Genomic DNA, 22339 nt, shown 5'->3' on the forward strand with positions numbered 1-22339 from the left:
ATGGATGGAAAAAGGCATGCCTTGGGACATTATAGTAGGTTGTGCAAATGTAGTTAAACAAAAGCTCAGAGGGATTCAAGGCAGGAATGTATTTATTAATTTATCTTCAAAATACTTTATTGAAAGAAATGTTTGACATCAAATAATACTAGTAATGTGTTTGTGACAAGCCTTAGAGAAATAAATATTCAAACTCATCGACATTTTCTTGTCTTAGCAATCTTTGGCAAAAATTTAGTGGAATTGCTAGCAAGAGTGTCAGTTTATAACATCTGCGATATGACACCTAATCATGTCAATGTCCAAAAGTTACCACCCATACAGAGAAATGGCAGAGTTTAGCTTGTGCAAGAGCTTCAGCCTGTACCTTTCCAAGAATAGCAAAGGATCAAAGTGCAGTGTCCCTTGATTGCTGCAGAGAGCAGTGATTGCACAAGAACAACAGGATATGTGCAAGGACATTGCAATGCTTCTGCTTTTCTGACGTGGGTTCTGAGCATCAGATACCAAGTATTCTGCAAAAGAACAAAGGGAAAAGAAAGATCAAGGGGAGGAAAAAAAAAAGAGTTKAATTTCCTGATGGTTCTGTTGCTACTCAATATATTAAGTAAAAATGTTTATTGAATTATTGTAGAAAATATAAACTTTTTTAGCACCTATGTATCATAATATAAAACGAAACTTCTCTTAGGTTTCTTGTTCAGAGTGAAATTACAGTGCCTCTGTTGATCATAAAGGAATGCAACCTTGTGGCAGTTGTATATTTTTTTCTTCCTTTGCAATATGGCTGAAGAGTATCTGAGAATCACAAATAGGCTTAATCCTCATGAGAACAATAAGGACAATAAAGTCACAAATGATCTCCATATGTCCCTATGAAGTCTTATGCACTGAATAAAGTAGWTATCACAAGACTGTTTTTTCTTTCTCTTAAATTGACAATCAATTAGCTTTGTCTGGGGASCACGTGGAAGCTCTGTTCCTTTGCATAGCTCTTAAAATCTTGTAAAGCTTTACAACTATTCTGGAGTAATTTTCTTTTTATTTACATGTCTTTTCCCCTGGCTTAAAGGGTTTTTTTGGTCTGTGCATGGACACAGATGTCTGTCTAAGCAAAACAAAATTTCTGTTTGGTTTTTATTTTGCAGCCTGCCTGGTTCTAAAGTGTTTTTCATGGCTGTGCTGTAAACCTTGCCAATTCTGCAGCACACACAGGCTTTCAGAAGGCAATCAGAGCCATCCTGAAGTTCTTTGGGGAATTCAGTTTGCATTGTGTGAATACAGCATCTCTTGCAGTGGGATTCWGAGGGTGAGCAGAGCTTCTTGTGTAGTAAAAGAATGCAAATAATTAAGCAACAGCAATGACCGAGTGTGTGTTTGTACTACCAGTTCGTGGTAGGAGGAGCTGAGATTCTGGGAGTTGGTTTTGGGGATGTTTTTTTTTTTTGTAAGCTCAGTCCTTATCTTTTAATCTTACCATTACATGTTAAGTAAAGCATGAAGGCAATGGAAAGTGTTACAGATTTTTTTTTAAATTTGCACTAAAAGTGAAATAATATGAAAAAATATGAATGTCAGTATTATTTATTTATAAAATCACAATAACTATTATTATTTTTATTATCATCATTATGTCATTATGTCAAGTTATTTTGGACAAAAATTAACCTTGAACCTTACACTTAGAGAAATGTGATCACAGAGATCTTTGAAGAAATCTGCACTGCAGCTTGATGGAATATTATAAACAAAAATAGCCTTCTTTATCTAGAATCYCTCTACCTGTGTTTCTTAGAGACCTCCAGAGCAGGACATTCATGTGAAGAAAGAGTCAAAAATGTCTATACTAAAAACCATTACACATCTGCTCAATATCTCCCCCTGTTCTGCCAGCCTACAAGCGATAAGAGAACAGTCTACTTTCATTTTGCTGCTTGACCCTGTGGTTAAACAAAAATAGTCAGTATGGCTTAACATTGAATAAAGAACTGTTGAATATCTTATAAAATTGTTATGACATTTATAGGATTTGAATAATTTGTGGGGGTTGAGGAAGCAGGGTGAATGTGAGAAATCCACTGTGTAATATGCCAGTTCAAGAAGGTTTTTAGGTATGTACGTAATTGCCGATAAATTGAAAACAATGTGTAAACACTGCGAGTTAAAGACATGCTTAAATACTCTCCAGAACCAAGGCTCAAGCACCCAATAAACCTGCAGTGCACTTRTAGCACAGATATGTCATGTCAACCCTCCCTTTCTAACTTTAGTGAAGTGTTATGGGTACATCTGCTGCTTCCAGTGAAAAATAGACAYGATTTGAAGTGATAGCTGTTGCTGCAGGAGTTTTCTGTAATAGCTGCCAAATAGGAGGGAGGAGGGGAAGTTAGCAACAGAGGAAGCAGTAACCTTCCTGCTTCAAGAAAAGAAACAAATCAATCAGTAGCTCTGTGCAGGGAATTGGAGAACCTGCCCAACATCTGTCAGACGAAAACTGACACGCTGCAGCAGAATCTGCTTTATTGCCAGCCACTGTGAGTGTTRTGCCTTCAGAGGTGCATTCTGAAAGCTTTTTGAAGTTCTTCACATGGTACAAAGGTGRTGTGTCAGTGGCACTGCACCCCTACCTGTATTTGAAGCAGTAACTCAAGAGTCAATAATCAATAAAGAGTCAATCAATATAAACAGAGCTTCACATCTTTCATATTCCTTTGTAAAGATCAGGATTAGTGCAAGYAATGTGACACTTTGATACAAGCAGACTTCTAAACAAAATGTGCAGTGAGGACACTGGAAATGGCGGTGGTTGTTTCAGCAGGAGTAAATTGTTTACAGGGAGGTCTCAGAAATTGCCTGCTTTGTGATGCCATGCAGAAACACCTTTTTAACCCCAGAAGCTCCCTGGGAAGTACAACACACTGGAAGAGGGCTGTCCTTCAAGTGAATCCCACTGCTTCTGGTTTCTGCTGTTTTGTTGTAAAGGTAACGATAGATTTTGACTAGTGGGAATGAAAAGATGAACAAAATTACAGCTAAGGTCTTTCAGAACAGAAAATTTTGRGGACACAGAGCAAAGGCTCTTAGCTTCCTGCCTCTAATTGTAGGMACTTAATCAGAATGTACATTTCTATAGGGGCAGTGGTCTACACAATATGGTAAGGCAGGTGAGTGAATCACTGAGTGCTGATTCCCAGTTCTAACACTTTGCTGCTGAGCCCACTAGCAGCTCTCTAATGAGTAGCAAAAGCTGAGCACCAGAAGTAAAATGGCCAAAGCTACTCTGAGCCAAACAGAGTTGTAGAATCACAGAATCCTTGAGGATGGAAAAGACCTCCACGATCATCGGGTCCAACCTTTGACTGAACACCACYTTRTCAACTAAACCATAGCACYAAGYTGYGCCTTCAGTCATTTCTTGAACACTTCCAGGGCYKGTGACTCYACCACTTCCCTGGGCAGCRTGTTCCAAWGCTTAAACACCTTTCAGTGAAGAAATTCTTCCTGATGTCTGACSTGAACCTCTCCTGGCACRACCTGAGGCCATTTCCTCTTCTCCTGTCACTGTKGCCTCAGAGAAGAGGCTGACCCCCTCCTCCTKGCTGCAACCTCCTTTCAGACGGTTGAAGAGAGCTGTAAGGTCACCCCTGAGCTTCCTTCTCTCCAGGCTAAACAGCCCCAGCTCCCTGAGCCATTCTTCACGTGATTTGCTCTCTAGACCCCTCACCAGCTCCCTTGCCCTKCTCTTCTATTCCAGAACCTTCGTGTCTTTGGCCCAGAGCTGGGCACAGGAYTTGAGGTGTGGCYTCACCAGTGCCGAGTGYAGGRGGATGATCACTGCCCTGGTCCTGCTGGCCACACTATGCCTTTGGCCTTCTTGGCCACCTGGGCACATTGTTGCATCGTGTTYGTGTGCTGTTAACCAGGACCCCTAGTTTTCCAGCCACTCTGMCCCCAGCCCATGGCACTGCACAGGGCTTTTTTTTACTGAAGTGCGGGATCTGGCACTTCACTTCATTGAACCTCATACCATTGTCCCCAGCCCAYTGACCCAGCCTGTCCAAATATGCAGCARTACATGCAGTGGCAGACGTACTGTAATGAGCACTGGCTTAGCGGAAAACATCTACACGTCTTGAATGAAAGCCTGATTGATAGCTGCCAATCTCAACAGTGCAAGGTTTTGCMTAATGGTTTGGATTAATTTGCTTTCTTGAATGTTTTGTGCAACAGGCTCTAACTATACCATTCTTTTATATTGCTATAAAAATACTGTTATGTAGAGGAATGGCATAGTTTCAAAACAATCAAACTGCAAGTTTGAAAAGATCTATGCCCTCTTTYAACTTTTCTTTAGTAAAAAATTATGCATGATGAAAAAGAGCCCAGTAGATCCAAAATGTGAATGAACAGYGACACATGAAGTATCTTGTACCCTTCACAGTTAATTGTCTTTGAATCACAAGCAAAGTACACTTGGAATGAGCCYTTCTGCTTTTTATAGCAGACCACTTACTGTTTCTGACTTCTTCTGCTAATACTYATAGGTAACTTACTTTGATGGCATCTCTTGACAATTCATGCATCTCCCTTTGTTTTAGGGACATGCAGTGTTGAGTTGCAGCCAGATGGTCTAGACAGATGATTAAAAAGTACGAAACGATACACCAGAGCACTTACCTCCTGCTGCTCTGTCACAYTGAACAAACACTTAATGAAATCTGAAGTGTAATAGCTAAAAATACRTACTGCAGTACAATGGACTTTCACACATCCTTCTGGGATTTAATTGTCTTTAAATATGGCTTCTAGAAAAGAGTTTCTTTTTCATTCAATTTCTGGACAAATTCCTAGTGAGCTGATGACCACAATATGGGCAAAACCCATAATTATTTATTCTGTGTTGGGAATTTCATATTACTTATTCTGGAAATTGTCCATAAAAAATSGAATGTTCTTCAGCGTGGTTTGTTATTCACCAGATGATTTGCTGACATCCTTGTTGAAGGTAATGTTTGCCTTAAGCAATTAATTTTGAGATCTTGAMATTCGAAATTTGAACCTTTTAATGAGATACAGGATTTGTGTTAATCTTCTGCCATTGGCTTTTAGAACATAGCTCTTAGAATCAGATTTCTAATGTACAATTACAATTTCAGTGTTTACCCTCCTAGAACATTCTGTAATCATTTATATTTGCTGTACATTTGCTGAAATGTTTGCAGAAAGCAATGTACAAAGGACACAGACATATGCACCATGAGTGTCCTCAGAACTTTGAATAAATATTCATTAAATATATTCACTTTTCATTCTGTYCCTCATGATATTAGATGTTACCAAAGCTAATATCAAAGCGTCAGAGGTGTGACAAATCTTCCAAAGTGGTGTTGAAATTATGATAGAATTTAAAGTACAGACCAGAAAGAGTACATTTGAACTGAAAAAACTTAATATAAGTAAACACCTTGGAMATCTGTTCTCCTACTTCATGCATATCAAATGTGACTTGATTCTGTTGAAATTTGAGCCCAGGGCTGTGGAGAACAGCTTTAGTAGATCTCTAAAACTCTGATCAGATCTTACTGCTCACATCCCCTCTGGTTTGTATTTGAGAAGAGATCACTTTCACAAGAGCTAGGTTATTGTAATGCGGTGCTGCAGGGTAACACAGAGGCTGTTGCAATTTCTAGTTGTTGTGGAATGTATTTTTTCAAGCCACTAACAGAGCTTTCCAATTTTGGTGAATTTATAGAATGCCTAGATTCCCTAATGCAAGAGGGTTATAGGTTAAATCTATGTCTAGTGAAAGATTTATTCACTTAATTACATTTTTCCCMAAAGGGTTTCATCCCAATATAAGATAATGCATAAATGTGCCCAGTCTTTTGTTTTAGCTTGAATACACTTTCAGGACTTTTGGATCCCAGTAGCAATAAATTCTAGATCATATTTTACTTTGAAATGTAATCAAAGGTAAAGGGCTTCTATTTGTGCAACTGTGAGTRTGTAGCAACACACATGTCCCCATACAGCATACATTGACAGGAATTGCATCTGTGTTGTCACAACCAATAGTTCTGCTAAAATGACCACACATTTACCAATGAAAACAAGAATAATTAACCCCTTCCCTGAACAACAGGAACAAACCCAGGAACTCTTGTAATGASGAGCAATGTGKACAGTGCTGTGGAGTTAYCCAAGTTTGAATAAGGCAATTTCARTGTGTCTGCGAGTATTCCTGCTTTTCTAGCTCAACACATGGTGTCARCTTGAGTGGTGAAAGGCTGCAGTKCAAATTTCAGTTGTCAGCTGCAACATGTTACTTTGGGTTTTTTTTAAGGTCACTGATAACCTGGAGTAGGAAAGAGAAATTTTTGCAAATGTTCTTAACTGTTAATCATCCTTTKAAAATAGCACTTCAAAGATGTCAAGCATACTGAGGTTTTCCTGTCCTGGGTTGTTTTTTCGTGCTTTTGTTCTGTAAAGAAACTTGAAGTTAAAAAGTCAACTTTATCACTGTTTTGAAGGTGTGATCTGTGGTTCTTTTCTCACAAGATGCTGAGTATTTTGTTTCAGCTGAGCACGGTGCATCATCTTGTGCATGGCAATATCCGATGCATGTGAGTAGTTCTCTGCTCATTTGGAGAATCTTTCCCTGACCTGATTTTTTTTTTTTTTTTTAATTTAGCTTTGCTATGCAAGGTGGCACACTTGGAGTGCCAGAAATAGGTTCCTAAGTATTACTGCTTGTTGTAATTGGCTCTGCTGAGGTTGCAGTGATGAATTTGCTATTCAGAATGTTTCCCAGAATATAGGCAATATAGGTGCGTATTTCTATATATGGACTATCTCACATCTGAGTTTTCTGGCCTCCTGGGTCAGATTTCTATCTCCTAGGTTCATGATAGTRACAAAAAGAGAGAATCAGGGCAGCCACTACATTTTCTGACTCATATTTTCTGCCTAGAAGCACTACAAATTGAGCTTGAAATGTAGAAGGTTTATAAGAAGTTGTGGTTGTTAGAACATGTTTTTAGTTAATTTGGATTTCTTGAGGTTTACAAAAWGGAAAGGTGATTTCATATGCATCTGCTGGTGAATTTTCTAATCACTAGCATCTTTAATTTATATCAGGATTAACTAATGCGACACTTTAAACAGCGTTAGTTTCAACTGATAATTGTCATATCCGTTTCTTTTTGAACAGAATGATCCTCAGGAAAAATGTGAAGSATTGCATCAAGTCACTAAACATTTCTCTTAGCTCTCTCTCACATATACAGCATCTGCTTCTTGAGTCTGATTCATACTTTGTGTTCAATTAATAAAGCAATGGCTTTTACATGGAAGTTTTATGATCCTACGGGTTTTAAGTTTTCTGCTAGCTGCTTTCATTTTATGATTCTAAAAATGTCACTTGTGAGCTTCTTAAAATGCTTTTATTGTTTCTATTTCCCTGATGTTGTAGTTTGCCACCAGCTTTGTTTTAAGGCTATCCCTCAACAGCCATTTATGCCTTGTTGCATCCATCATGTGTCAAACAGTTTCTGTCAACTGCCAGGAGCACTGGAAGCTCAATTGTCAGGATTTAAGGTGAACAAAGAGCGACTTGACAGGCAGAAATGATGTTTCCCATATGAAAAAACATCCATTCATAGTTCCTGGGAAATCTTGGAGCTGTTTGAGCCAACACAAGAATGTGGTTTGGTGGGAACAGCATGCAGCAAGTGCCCACTGACATTGGGAATCCTTTGGCCAGCTCAACAAATAAGCAGAAAAACCTTTCAATCTTGCCTATTTCTGTCACCAGTTATGGTCACCAAAATGGTTTCACTTAGAATTTGTGTTATTTCTATCTCACAATCAATAGTGCACGAGGGATGGGATAGTGCACTGCTTTACCAAAGTATGAGCCTTGCAGGTTTCAGGAATTCATGTGCCAGCTTATTGGCTGTGATCTTCACAATATTTTCAGTGCCCATCAAAAAGTTATTGCAGTTTTGTGTAAAATGCTTCAATGTTCTTCCAAGAAAGCAGAACCRGAGCTAAGCTGCTGTTTTCACATCACATGAAAAACAAATGGCAAATAAATGGTGTTCAGCTCCCTTCCAGACTTCATTCATGTGGCTTTTCCCCACACCAAGGCGAAGTACAAACTGCTGTTGAGAATTTGTCTGATTTTGTAGGATACTTATGCCATGCAAAGTAAAATGCCGTTGAAAGGCATAACTAGATTTACGTAAATCCTCTCTATTTTGAAAGCAGACCGAGGTGATTTCAGATTAACATCTTCATCTAAAGTGATTTCCAGACAAAAGCACAGTACTTTGAAAGCGACCCTTGATGAAACAAGACCTATATATGTGTGAGCATTTCCCATAGTCCCTGCCACCATAGTAACTGTGACCCAGATTCACAAAATCATGTAATTCCTGCTTAAGCACCTGAGTRCCTTTGAAGTTCTGGGCCAGAGTATTTCTCAAGTAAATGGGAAMTCACTGTACAGACCTTTTATGAATTGCAAGAATTATTTCATAATTCTTTTTGCCTCTTGAGCAAGAAAACTTTGACAGGGGGTCTGATGCTTTTTTTGTAGTCAGATCATCAGTYATAGTGCGGCAATATGTTGTTTAAGTGGCAGCCAAAAGTTTATCCTGGAAATGATCAGTTCCTGAGCTTCTGGACATTTGGGATCAAAGTACTTCTTCACCACTATGGTTCTATTTGATGTAGTTGACTCCTTTTGATATGAAAGCATTTTGTCTTTGTTTCCTTTCACCTTGTATTTTGCAATTTTTCTGCAGAAAATAATTAATATTAAAGTTAGCAATACATGTGTGATCACTGATGTGATCAAACTTTATTTGTAGKTAATATATTTCAAGATTAGGATCAAGGCCTTGTTTCAGAGCAGGAATTGGAGTAGAAACCATCAGATAGATCACAGCTTTGGGAAGATGTCTTCCAAATGTCTCAKCATACCAAGGAGGTAGGCAGATATACTCTTCACAGGCTATAGACTCTGGTGAATCCATTTTCCAATAACCACAAGTGCTTGACTCCTCAAACTTCAGAAGGAAGATGGTGGGGAAAGATTGTTAGCCATGAGGGATTGCTTGGGACCCACACACCTTGTCATAGCTGCTGTGCTTAGATCCCTGGCTTTAGGTGTTTGGTGTAACTTTGGAGGAAAACACTGTATTAAAAACATCTCATGCGGAAGTTGCCTAGACACCGAGGTGATGTGCTAGTCCATGTGCAAAATCTTCCTGTGTTTGTTTTTAACGTTTCTTCCTCATCGTGACTCCTAAGATTTGCTGCAGAAATAGCTTGGATTCTAATACATGAATGATTTAAGAACTGATTCATATTAATTTGTGGTTTTTCTATTTGGCAGTTAGTTTGTGCAAACACAGTTTGGAATGGTTAGTTCATGAACTGYTTGATGTTTATGGCTAGTCCTCCTTAAATGGTTTCCTAAAATATGGGTTATTTTTTTCCGTTTCTTTCTTCGTTACTTGAATAGCAGGTGGTGAATTTTCCTTTAAGGAACCTATGGTATAAATTTTCAGAGTCATTTGTGTCCTAATTAATGAAAATACTAGGTTTCACGGGTGTTTTTACAAATCGCTGGCGGTTGTTCAAGTACTGAAGTAAACAGATCTGGCTGGTTTTGCTCAGAAAAAATATCCACAAAGTGGTTTTAAAATCATGTAACTATTGATCTTCCCTCGCTACACAGAAAAAATAACATTTAATTTCAAAGAAAACAGTTACCCAGGGGTTTCTGCCACATCTATGAAGTTACAGGCATTAGAGACTTCTGTCAGTGAGAGGAGTTGGTTGTGTGTTAGAACAAACTGTACCAACAGGTTGCTTGTAGTATYGGATTTTGTGGATTTTGAGTCCTTCTGACTGTTTTGCTCTTTTGATTACATGCAGAGCCATAATACCCCCCTTATTTGTACTTTGCTCTTTCAGTGTGCCATGTGTGACACTGAACACCTTCTGGATGTGCACTTTGAAATGAGTAATGAGGGTCAACACCTCTCACTTGGGATGTGTTCCTCTCACAGGCTTTGTTCATCAAAGCGTCTTTTACTGCAGGAAGATGTTTTGTGGCCATTAAAGAGCCCCTGCCCTTCTAAAGCTGTTGTGTGAGGGAAACTCCAGGCATTCTGCTGGGCTGCCAGCTTTGCAGAGCGGGAGAGGGGATTTGTTTGGTGAGGACTGGTCATGACCCTTTGTAAGCAAAAGGGTWTTTCCACAGTGTGTCTCCGGTGAATTGGACAGGGGAGTAAATGTAAGGGATTAAAATGCTTCAATTCAGATGGCTGAGTGTGAATGCCTAAAGAAAGTAATGCTTTCAAATAGGAGGGGGAGATTTTTCCATCACCTGCCTGTGCCAAGTGGAACTTACAACGTGCATTCCATCGAATCATTTGTTTTGTTTCCASGGAGCAAATAAACAACAGTCCTGTCAATGGATAAGATCCTAATCACTCGTGTGCAAGCAGTAAGGGGAATAAGCTGAGTTCAGAATGAGAGCCTTTCAAATAAAATGGTCAGAAAAGAAGTTTATTTGTATGTAACTAGCAAGGATAAACAAGRCAGTGTGTAGCTAGTAGCATGTGCTCTGAAAAATTTAAATTTGTGCRCTGCCAATGTGAGAAAGGAATCTGAAACAGAAAAGGGGACTGACTGAGGAAACCTTGAGAGACAACTATAAAGGATTATTTATCCCAGTGCTAAGAGAAAGCTGTAAAGGATTATTTCTCCCAGTGCTCTTTCTCATGCTGGTATTAATCCATGGACAAATCCTTCAGTTTGGTGGATCTCCACTAGATTAACTGCACAGGTTGTAGAGGTGGTATAGATTTCTGTTGAAAACATTGCTGTAAGTAAAAAAATCAAACAAAAACAGAAACAAACAACCCCAAAAACCACAACTTCCCCCTAAACCAAACCCAAACCAAAACAAACAAAACCAACTAACCAACCAAACAATTCCTACCAAACCTAAACTTTTACAGCAGCTTTTTTTCATTAAGTTAATGTTTTGCTGGAGGAAGACAGATTTGGCAATTTTTGTCCTTCTTGAATACCTTTGATTCTTTAAAGCATTTCTAGATTTTAATTTGCTTTTGTTTGAACTGGGAATTGACAATGAGAATATAACTCGGTGCTATGAGATACGGGACGGAATAGACCTTGTCTTTACAAAATAAGATATACTTCCCACCCAGAAGGCCTGTCTTTTTAGTTTTTTAAACTGGGGCATTCCCCTCACAGATATAGATGTAAGCTGTCACTTCTGGCAGAGACAGAAGTTAAAGAAAATTCGAATTGTATGATAAGAAGTGTATCCTTTTCTGTGGTATCCTCCTGCATTGGCTTGAATGAGGATGGCCACATCTTCTTTACCTTTTTTCTCTATACGCATAGAGAGAAAAGCATATTCAAAACTACTGCTGCACACGAGGTTAGGCTTTAAAGCAGGGGGTGGGTCCAGCCACAGCAGTTTACAGGACCTTAGTAACTCTCACTGAAGTTGTTGGGAGACATTCCATTGGCTGTTTTGATCGCTGGAGCTGACTCTTAATTAATAAATGGGGAATGTTAAAATGCTCTTAAAGAGAMGTGTAGATGCAGCCACTGTCTATAYTTCCCACTTGCACTTGTGTGCAGAAAGGATTAAAATGTCAGTTACAGAATTTAAATTAAAAAAAAAACAAAGAAAAATAAAGTATTATCTGACTTAAAAATAATTTTTAATTTTGTTCCTACAAAACCTATTCATTAAACAACATCATGTTACATCTTGACAGAGTTTCCATAAAGCAGAAAGCAATGTGATAATATTTCTAAGGCCCAAGGTAAGCGTCTCTCAATACAAGTCCAAACAGGATTTGTGAATCTGAGTAGCATGATGCTGAAAAAAAGGTAAAGAAAAAATTTTAGATGTAAATGTGCAGCTGAAAAGTTTCCATTATAAAATGCTACCTAAACCTGTACTGTTGAATAGGTAACTATGCTTCTGTCTTCAACTCTGAATCTCCTGTTACAATGGCCATGCTTAAATTTTTATAAGTGTATTTTTATATAGATCAGCTACCGACTAGAGAATCATTGTACTGATTGATGATATTTATGAAAAACTCATATACAATCTAAGTGAAATTGTGAATACAAATATAAAGCATGTAAACCACAAACTCCTTGAGCATAATTTGATCTCGCCAGTAGAGATAGAAATGTTTTCACCAAATGGAATTAAAGTATGGAGGGAAGCAAACCTAGAAATATAAGTTGCTTTTCAACTTTTTACAGCTGTTTTCAAAAGGTAGATTTCAATAGAGAGAAAYTGATGTAAAACATGTTTTAGAAATATTTTAAGCCTAGCAGCATGGAAGAAAAGCCATGTCAATCAGCTGAATTTCGGGAGGCTGTAATGGAAATGGTATAGTATAGGAATATGTAAGTTTGTGAGAGAGCTGCCGCTGATCTGCTGCTGAGAGCTACAAAGAGCTGATGTCGAGGAGGAACATAGGACTCTTTGCATGAGGGAATGGCAGCCAGGCAGCAGCTTTGGAGAGCATCTCTCTCTTCTAACTTTGAGTGTCACGGTGTCCCTATGGTAGCTGAACAAATAGTAACCTTTACCTTCTGCAGAACTGCCAGTGGTACTGTGGAGTGATAGTTCTAATTAAACTATTAATTTAGGCTTTTGGGTTAGGTAAGTTAGATAATGTGACTGTTTCCCTCTAAATATATAACTTGATTATACAAATCTTATATATAAAGCCCATTATTAATTTTGTGTGTGTTAAATACGTAAAATGAGGCAGTAGGCTTGGTTGGGTTGAAAATTGACTTTCTTTGCCAGTGCTTACTTTGAAGTGGAAAGGTATTTTGGCTCAACTGTTTTGTTGTTGTAAAGACACAAAAGTCTTTAAAAAGACTTTTAAAATCCATTAAACACCAGCTAGCAGATAAGTCTCAGAATACAAACACCCACAGGGAAGTGTGGTCAGGTGGGGACATTTTTGGTGCCTGCTCTCTGGACAGGTTTCATGATCGATGCTGCATTCTGTGCTCCTGGGGACATTGAGAGGAGGACATTGGGTCCTCAGTGTACTGCAAAGAAGGAGCTTGCAGCTTCCTCCCCCACCTTACCAGCCTGACAGCAAGGGACTAGGTTAAGTGCTTCAGCCTTCCTGCCATCTTGCAAGTGATGGCAGGGTTGTATTCATATGTTTAATGAAACAATTACCCTCTTAGTCATTTCTTCCAAAGAGGCCTTTGAAAAGTGGAAATTTGTAACACTGTAAAATGCCACTGCTCTTYGTAGCTGGGAGCAGTAGTAGATCAAGTTATCAGTTTTCTACTCCAGGTCTTTAGTCCTGCTGCCAACAGCGACCTTAAATATGGCTATAAATCTTCCTGGAGTGTAATAAAGGTGTACTGCATTTCACTGTAATAGGGTATGTCTTGAATGAAGACAGACRGCATTAGGAATTCTGTGTGTAACAGCCAGTGCTTCCCAATATCCCTGTCAAAACAGAGGATGTAGGACTGTGGGCTACACAAGTCATTGAGATCTATTGCAGTTTTCTGTCTGTAAGAGCTCTGATTTTGTCATGGCAGTGCTGCTCCAGTTCAGTTTGTGGTACTCATTTTAAAACCTTTTTCAAACCTTATTCTGAGGTCCTCACAGCTTTTCTGCTCTGCACATCASAGATCATTCTGGAGAAGGAAATGCCCTGAACTTGCTTGCTATTTCTTTCTTTATTTATTTTCCTTTCCAAGGTTAGAAATAGTTTAATCAAAATGTAAGTTTGACTTTAAAAATTCCACCTCTTTTGCAAGTACTGGAGTCATAGCAATTTTATAAGGCATTTGGGGATGGAAAATCTAATACATAACTAATTTCCTTCACAAAAGAATCTATTTCCTATCTAAGTCAATTAGAAATATAACTTGGTTGTTTCTCTAGCTCTAGAACTTAGATGCCTCTTTAAAAAAAAAAAAAAAAAAAAAAAAAAAAAAAAAAAAAAAAAAAAAAAAAAAAAAAAAAAAAAAGCACCTCTAATTTATTTGGAGACTTTTGCAAAGCTGTAGGGACAGCTTGATTTTTTTCATGTGAAAGTCAGTTTCTGCTACTGAGATGAATAGATAATACATCAGTGTTGTGTCAGGGATTTTATTTCAGAACTGTTCAACTATTTCTGAATTTAAATGAATTAAAACTAAATATAGTTTAAATACCAATGAGCTTTGTCTCACTCATTTATGAATTAAACATAGAGCTGTCGCTATTTGTGAGCCTAAACAATCCAAAATAGTATTTATTGTTTTGTAAAATTCTGAAAATGTTTAATAAAAATACCCACTGGCTCTGATATTTTTGGTTGGGCAAAAACATCTCATTTTAAATCCCATCCCACTGGTCCTGCATCCTATCTGTAGTCATATAACAGTGTCTTTTGGTCAAATTACGTCCTGTGGTAAGCAATTACAATTCCTATGGAGAGCTCCAGGTATTATTCTTAAGCAAAATTTGGCATTTTATCCAAGTGTGTCTCACCTTGCACTGAGTCTGTGTGGCGCAAAGAGGCTGAGTGGGGAGGGGAGCAAAGAAATTATAATGTGTAAAAGAGGAGCAAACTTGATAATAGCCTTCAGCTTGCTTTTTGTGGCTGCTCTTGTCAGCTCGCTCTTATGGAAAGATGTTATGTATTAAGAATTTGCTCCTATCACCAGGTTTTTAGCTCAAAATATATTATGTGTGTGCATATACATGTGAATACATGGCTCACAGCTCACAGAGGTAAAAATAGTACAAGTTGGATATTTTATTCTTGTTGATTTTTCTTGGAATTGCACAACCTTTTTGCAATTTTGTTTATAACAGTGTGATTGTTCCAAAACCAGTCAATATGACTGTAAAGCATACAAAAATAACATCAGATAATACATTAAAAATTATGCCCATAACTACAAAGGCTCAGCCTCCTTTCTAATTCACTTTTCACCATTTGTTTCCCCTAGATACAAAAGTATAGTGCTTTCCTTCTCTGTTCTTGAAGAAAAATTAGGACCCTTGCTTTCTCTRCTTTCCACCTTCCCTGTATCCAGGCAAATGCAAAGAAAGAAGAATAAAGGCAACAGGATGATATCAGGACTGAAATTCAGGGCATGGTTCTGAGTGGTAACCCTGCAGCCAGCTGGGTTGAGGGTTTCAGGTTCCTTCAGGTGTCGTATACAACACATACACGTGCTCCAAGCTGAAAAGCGGGTGGTGGAGTGAGAGGCTGCACAGCTCTCTGCAGGGGAAAGGGGAGTGATTTAGTGACTGAGAGAGCAGGTCCCAGCGGTGAATGAGGCAGGCTGTCAGCTCAATACCCGATAAAAAAACTTCTGTGATCATTCCTGTCTTCAGCCCTAACAGAGTTTCCAAACTCACGTGGAAAAGTTTGGCTTCTATGAACGTGGTCTTCAAAAATTATGTCCAGGGCTGTGAATGCTTGCAGCAGCTATCCCCAGGCAAGTCTGTTTCAAATGGTTTCTTGAAATGTTTAAAGCCTAAACCTATGGCCTGTTTCTTCATAAAGCTGCAATTCTTTCTTCATTTGCAGAAGACCTAAAATACCTACCATTTGCATAAGTTTTCAAAAATTTAAGTTCTGAAGAAAGTCAAGTCTCATTTGGGTTTATGAATCCATCTGCKGCATCCAGTACTTCCCAGTACAGTAAGAGTTTTCTTCAAATGAGAAAAGTATTCATAAAATAATTTCAGTGGGCCTTTGTAGGGTATATTTTTAGCACAAATAATCAAAGCCATTGCTTTGATTGTTTCTTTTCCAGTGCTTAATATTTGACAGCTGCACCCACCACCCTGCTCTAACCCCCTTTGCCTGYAGCATTTATGTGGACAAAGTTTTAAGGAATTTCATTGCCATCCTATGTTTCAGGATTTTTAACTTGAATTTGTCACATCATCTTTTGTGCAACTTATATTTAAATGCACCCATGTCTTCAGTTTCTGCCTCTTCTAGCAAGGGAATATCCTGTTATATAAAACATGGAAACTTTTAATGATACACAGTGAAAACTAGGGTTCATAGACTCTCTAAATGCTGGTCTATATCTTGGAATTCCACAGATCAGAATGGCAGCTGCTTGGAGAGTGTTTCTGAGCAGCAGCATGTATGCTCTGGTTCCATTTTCTTTGCTCTGCTCCATTCACCAAAGCTGATGTCTCTCAGATATTTGTTATATTTTTGTTTTATATTAGTAGAAGTTTTATAGTTAATTCAGAGAAAGTCCATCGGATGAAAAAGGTAAGAAAGGTGACTGAACTGGAGCTGTCTCTGAGCCTCTGTAAAGACTCATCTTGCACACTGCGGAACTGTAATAGATGCAACAACCTAGACTGGGTACCACAAGCTGTGTTAGATGTTGTTCACAAAAGGTAGTTTACAGCCAACAAGGTGCTGTCAAAACATYGAAGAATGCGTAGTATAGAAATGCCTCAAGAGACCAGTTTGCTTTTCACAGTCTGRCTCTTTGGAAAACAATGGATTGCTTCTGGTTTGGGCCACCTTTGTGGAGTACAGAGATTACAGCCTTATGTGTTAATGCTCATGGAAAGTGTGTGTTTCTTCTTGCTGCCTTCTGTTTCTATTGTTAGTAACATAAGCAAGGAGCAAAGCTGTTTGCTGAGGTTTCCCTGTTGAATACTGTGACACTTAATTTGGATGTCCACTAATTAAGTCGATTATCTTGACTGAAACATATTCTGTCTGCACTAAATATTTTGTAAACTGGAAACCCTAATAGTTTGTGAATAAAAGCGATCTTTCTCAAGGACAGTGTGGTTTTAATTAAATGCAGGCTTGATTCTGATCCCACTGAGGGACCAGACTCACCACTCWATTTGGAGCCAGGCAGAACTGCCTTCTATCCTTAAGAACACAGCCACGTTCACTGCAACACTGGAAAGAGTCTCTTGTGGGAAAAATGATTCAGGTTCCCTTGTTGAAGTTTATTGCACTATTTGGCAAAACTTGTCTAYTTGTATTCATATCTGGTGTCAGATAAGAACTTATGGTGAGGGAAACTGAAATATACCACACAACAATAAAGAGAAAAATTAGAAAATAAATAGATATTTTTCCTTTTTTTTTCATTTTTCAGAATATTGCAGCACTTTCACACTACTGCTGAGGATTACACGGTCATTTTCACATCTGGATGCACAGCTGCACTTAAACTGATTGCAGAATCATTCCCTTGGATACCTGAAGGCACAAGGCAACCYAGCAGTCGATTTTGTTACCTAACTGACAGCCACACATCTGTGGTGGGAATGAGGGGCATAACTGCCTCAATGAATGTCTTGTCYGTTCCAGTAAAACCAAAGGAAATCTTGCTAGCAAAAAGCAGGTTACTAGCTGAAGAACAAAACTGCACAACACCTCATCTTTTCTCTTATCCAGCTCAGAGCAATTTTTCTGGTACCAAATATCCCCTTTCATGGATACAGGATGTAAAATCTGGAAAACTCTGCCCCATCAGAATACCAGGGAAGTGGTTTGTTCTACTAGATGCAGCTTCGTACGTGAGCAGTTCTCCATTAGACYTGGGAGTTCACCAAGCTGACTTTGTCCCCATCTCATTCTACAAAATCTTTGGATTCCCAACTGGTTTAGGGGCATTATTGGTAAACAATCGGATTGCTCCGCTCTTGAGGAAAACCTATTTTGGAGGTGGAACTGCAGCTGCCTACCTCGCAGGAGAGGATTTTTATTTCCCAAGGAAATCRGTAGCAGAAAGGTAAGACTTCGTTTAGCAAAACATGATTTTTGTTAATACTGTTTGCATCAGACAAATGTTTCAGGCTTGGTGTATGCATTGGGATGTGAGGCCTGTGCTTTTTATSCAGATGGATAGGTATTTCACATCTAACTTGGTTTGTCTTATTTTTTTTTCCCTATCTAAAGAATGTCATCTGAAATATYTGTCTGTCTCTCCTGATTAGTTTCTCAAAACTGGTAAAAATGTAAGAGTTCAGACAGTAACATAAAGGTCAATCAATGCATTTTTTAATTTGTATTTAAGGTGCCTCAGTGGAAGCTTGATTTGTTTTTGAYACTCTGCACCCAAAGCATCCAGGCCAAGGTTGATCACATCATGTAACAAGCCTCAGTGAAATTGCTAAGTAAGGTCTGTGCATTTCACTAGAAGGGTGCAATTCTTTACCTTCAAGAGAAGCTTTATCAGAATAACGAGTTCATTAAGATACTTTACCTACAACAAATGTTTGTGATGCTCTTATTCCCTGATTGAGGTTCTGAAGAAGTTCTGAAGCTGTCCTACAGAAAATAGAGGAYACCTAAAGGAGGTCAAACATACATACATGAGGAGCGCAGAGCAATACGATAAGCTCCACCAGTCCCTGAATACACTGAAGTGCAGCTCTTAGTGGTGCTGGGTCTCTCTCCCTCTCTTCTTCAGGTCAGCAGCAACTTACATAAATGCAGTAGAGGGTCTTTCTTCTCACATGTGCACAAAGGAAATGCTAAAGATAAGCATTTAATCACTGAATCATGGAACAGTTTGAGTTGGAAGGGAACTTAAAGATCATCTRGGTCCARGCCTCTRGCTGTGGGCCCTGACACCTTCCACAACACCAGGTTACTCAGAGGCCCAGCCAGCCTCACCTTGAACGCTTGCAGGTATGGGGCATCGAGAACTTCTCTGGGCAACCTGTTCTGGTGCCTTACCACTCTCATAGTAAAAAAAATTCTTCCTTATAGCTAATCTAAACGAGACCCCTTCAGTTTTAAATTTCCCCTTGTCCTCTCAATACATGCCCTTGTAGAAAATCTCTCTCCAGATTCCTGTACCTTCTTCAGGTACAGGAAGGCTGCTGTAAGGTGTCTCCTGAACCTTCTCTTTTCCATGCTGAACAACCCCAACTCTTGACCTGTCTTGGTAAGAGAGGTACTCCAGCCCTCTGAGCATTTTCAGACCCTCTTCTGGACTACCTCAAACAGATCCATTTCCTTCCTATGCTGGATGCCCCAGWGCTGGRTGCAGCACTCAGGGTGAGGTCTCACGAGAGCAGAGCAGAGGCGCAGAATCACYTCCTTTGACCTGCTGGCCAGCAGTTTTGGATGAATCCCAGGATATGGCYGGCTTTYTGGGCTGCSAGCACACTCATTGCTGGTCATGTTGAGCYTCTCATCAACCAACRCATCCAATCCCTTCTYCCCATGGCTAATGTCTGTTCATTCTCCACCCAGCCTGTAGTTGAGTTTGGGATTGTCCTGACCTGTGTGCAGGACCTTTTACTTGGTGATGTTGAGTTTTATGATGTTCACACAGGTTCACCTCTCAAGCCTGTCAAGGTCCCTCAGGATGGCATCCCTTCCCCTCCAGCGTGTCAATCACACCTCACAGCCTGGTGTCATCAACAAACTCTCTGAGGGACCACTCGTTACCACTGCCCAGGTCACTGACAATGATGTTTAACAGCCCCAGTCAGAATATCAACCCCCGAGGAACACCTCCTGTCAATGGTCTCCACTTGGGCATGGAGCCATTGATGGTAACTCTTTGGATGTCATCATCCAGCCAATCCAACCATCCACTGAGTGGTCCATCTGTTCTGTTTGGGAACAAAGATGTTGTGAAAGACAGTGTCGAGTGCTTTCCACAAGTCTGGGTAGATGTTGTCACTTGCTCATCCCTTATCCACCAATGCTGTAGCGCCATYGTAATAGGCYCCCAAATGTATTTCACATGGTTTGTCATWACTGCAACCATGTTGGCTGGCAGGAATCACCTTCTTGTGTAACATATGTCTTAGCATAACTTCCAGGATGATTGTCCATGATCTGGCTGGGCACCAGGGTAGGACTGACCAACGTGTAGTTTCTCAGGTCTTCTTTTTCTCCCTTTTTAAAAGTGGGATTCCARTCAGTGGAAACTTTACCTGACTGCCATGAATTCTCAAATACAATGGAAAGTGKCTTCATCCACCAGTTCCCTCAGGACCCACAGACAYATCTCATCAGGTCCCATGGACTTGGTCACCTTCAGGTTCCTTGGATGGTCTCAAACTTGTTCTTTTCCARCAGTGGTCAGTTCATTTCCAGTTCTGCCTTTCCCTTCTGTGACAGTGTGGCTGRAGCACTTGCCGATCAAGACAAAGGTGAAAAAGTGGTTGAGTACCTCAGCCTTCTCCATATCCTGGGCAACCAGGTGTCCTGTTCCCTTYKGGAGAGGGCTCACATTTCCTCTTGTCTTCCTTTTGCTATCGATGTACAGTTTTTTGTGTTGCCTTTGATGTCCCTGTCCAGATCTAATTCTCTCAGGGCTTTACCTTTCATAGCCTGATGCCTAGCAGCTCAGACTATCTCTCTGTATTCCTCCCAGCTACTTATTCTTCCTTCCACCTCCTGTGGGCTTCCTTTCTGTGTTTCAATTTGTCCAGAGGCTCCTTGTTATCYATGAGGCCTCCTGGCATTTTTGCCTGACTTCCWCTTTGTTGAGATKCATCATTCCTAGGCTTGGAAAAACTGACCCTTGAATCTTAACAAACTCTCTTGTGTCACTCTTCCTTCCAGGGCTTTATCCCATAGTATTCTAACAAGTATTAAATATGTATTGATGTATAGATATATATGTAAAATTAAAACCTTGGGAAAGGCAAGAGATAAAAAAGGGAAATGGTAAAAAAAGTCCTCCATTTCTTTCAATTGTTTATGGATGTGTATTCAGAAGCATGATGTCAATGCAACATGTCACATGATGTGAATGTCTGACCTTTTGTGCAGAATAATGTTTCATGTGTTTGCACCTCTTCTGAGTGTGCACTCTGAATGCTGCTGGGGGGTTCTGGTTCTGGACTGSTAAATGCAGAGGCTGCCTGCATTCACCTGGCTCTTGCCATATGAGACCATCCATTATTTCTGAATTGGGTGTTGGTGTAGTGAATGCTCAATTAATCTTTTAATATAGAGATACAAAAGAACAGGGAAACATTATCATTCTGACCTCTGTTTCTGATTTTTCAAACCAGAGGCTTTGAAGTGCAGCTGTCACTGAAAGTCAGGATGACAGGTCATAGAAATCATGGGATCCCGGGATGCTCCTGCATCATCTGCAAGCCAAGGAGAAAGCCTGCTTTTATTTCACCTGGGAAGGCTCTAGTTTCCAAGTGGAAATTGATATGTAATTCCTGAGATTGCACAGCAGATAAAAAATACCTGATATGTGTTTTAGATCTCAGTTCTGCTTTTATACTTTCTTTAATTAAGAGGGGAAAGGTATGTGGTAACCTTGAAGGGTACTGTATTTCTGGTATCTTTTTCAGGAGTTTTCAGAGATTGTCTAATTATAAACCTTTCAGGTATCTGAGGCTCCCACTGTTTCAAGGGCTTTTGTTACTGAATCAGAATAAGGGCCTGCTTTAACCTTCTTCTACTACAGAGTTAAAAACAAAGGAAATTGACTTCTAAGTCAGGCTGGATACACAACGTCTAATCTTGGTATGAGGGATTTTAACTAAAATAATCAAATATGACAGCTGGATACTAGTTCCCGTTAAACACCAAAGTGTCATGCAGACAGTCTGAGTCATTGTTCATAGGTCAATATTTATACTTGGCCTCATCTGATCCTTTGGTTGTTATTTGAAAAGCCAATATTTAAAAGTTCATGTTTAGGGCATTACTGATGCAGTCCATAATCCCTTGTGAAMTGTGGAGACTTAAAGTTCTGCCTGGAGAAGCGTGAAGGTTTCAAAGATAGGTCAGGAATGAGGATAACTTTCTTGAAAAGTAAAAACAACATGTTGCATTGACATTCTCAGTCAATATGCTTCAAGCTATATCACCTTTTTTTTTTTTTTTTCTTTCAGCTGCTATGGGTTTTGCTTTGTTATGTTTTTTAAGTGTTTTCCCAATAATAAAATACAGGCAGAGCAGTTAGGAACAGAACTACTGAATTTCAAATTAAATGCCAGGTCACCATGCCCAGAGTTAATATGATTACTTTATCTGTGGGCCCCCTTTTCRTTTCTTTGCTAGTGGCTGAAACACCTTGGTCATTATTTATCACATAAACAGCAGCTCTAGTCAGGTTTTATCCCTGCCAAATTGCAGTAAGGAACCTCTGTTCATGTAGGAATCCAAGCCCCACTGGCAAAGGTCTGGAGCAACGTGCTCTAGTTGGACATGCTTTAGGCTGGAGGCTGGATTTGAGATTCCCAGGGGTCCTTTCCAACCTCTGTGCTTCTCTGCTTGATTTTGAGCACCTGTCCTGA

The 22339-nt window shown here is 39.5% G+C and overlaps 1 protein-coding gene across 1 annotated transcript in view; it reads left to right on the forward strand.

Annotated features, from left to right (window-relative positions):
- MOCOS (molybdenum cofactor sulfurase) overlaps positions 1-22339 on the forward strand; it is a gene marked incomplete at its 5' end in the record, with an annotated part of 196907 nt that overhangs the window by 60686 nt on the left and 113882 nt on the right. The window contains one exon of the mRNA XM_057379247.1: positions 17203-17841. Coding sequence (XP_057235230.1) covers positions 17203-17841 — 639 coding nt within the window. The remainder of the gene's footprint in view (positions 1-17202; positions 17842-22339) is intronic.

The sequence above is a fragment of the Malurus melanocephalus genome, unplaced genomic scaffold (genome assembly GCF_030028575.1).
Source record: "Malurus melanocephalus ecotype Western Australia unplaced genomic scaffold, MMel_1.1 scaffold_395, whole genome shotgun sequence".
NCBI classification, from domain to species: Eukaryota; Metazoa; Chordata; class Aves; order Passeriformes; family Maluridae; genus Malurus; species Malurus melanocephalus.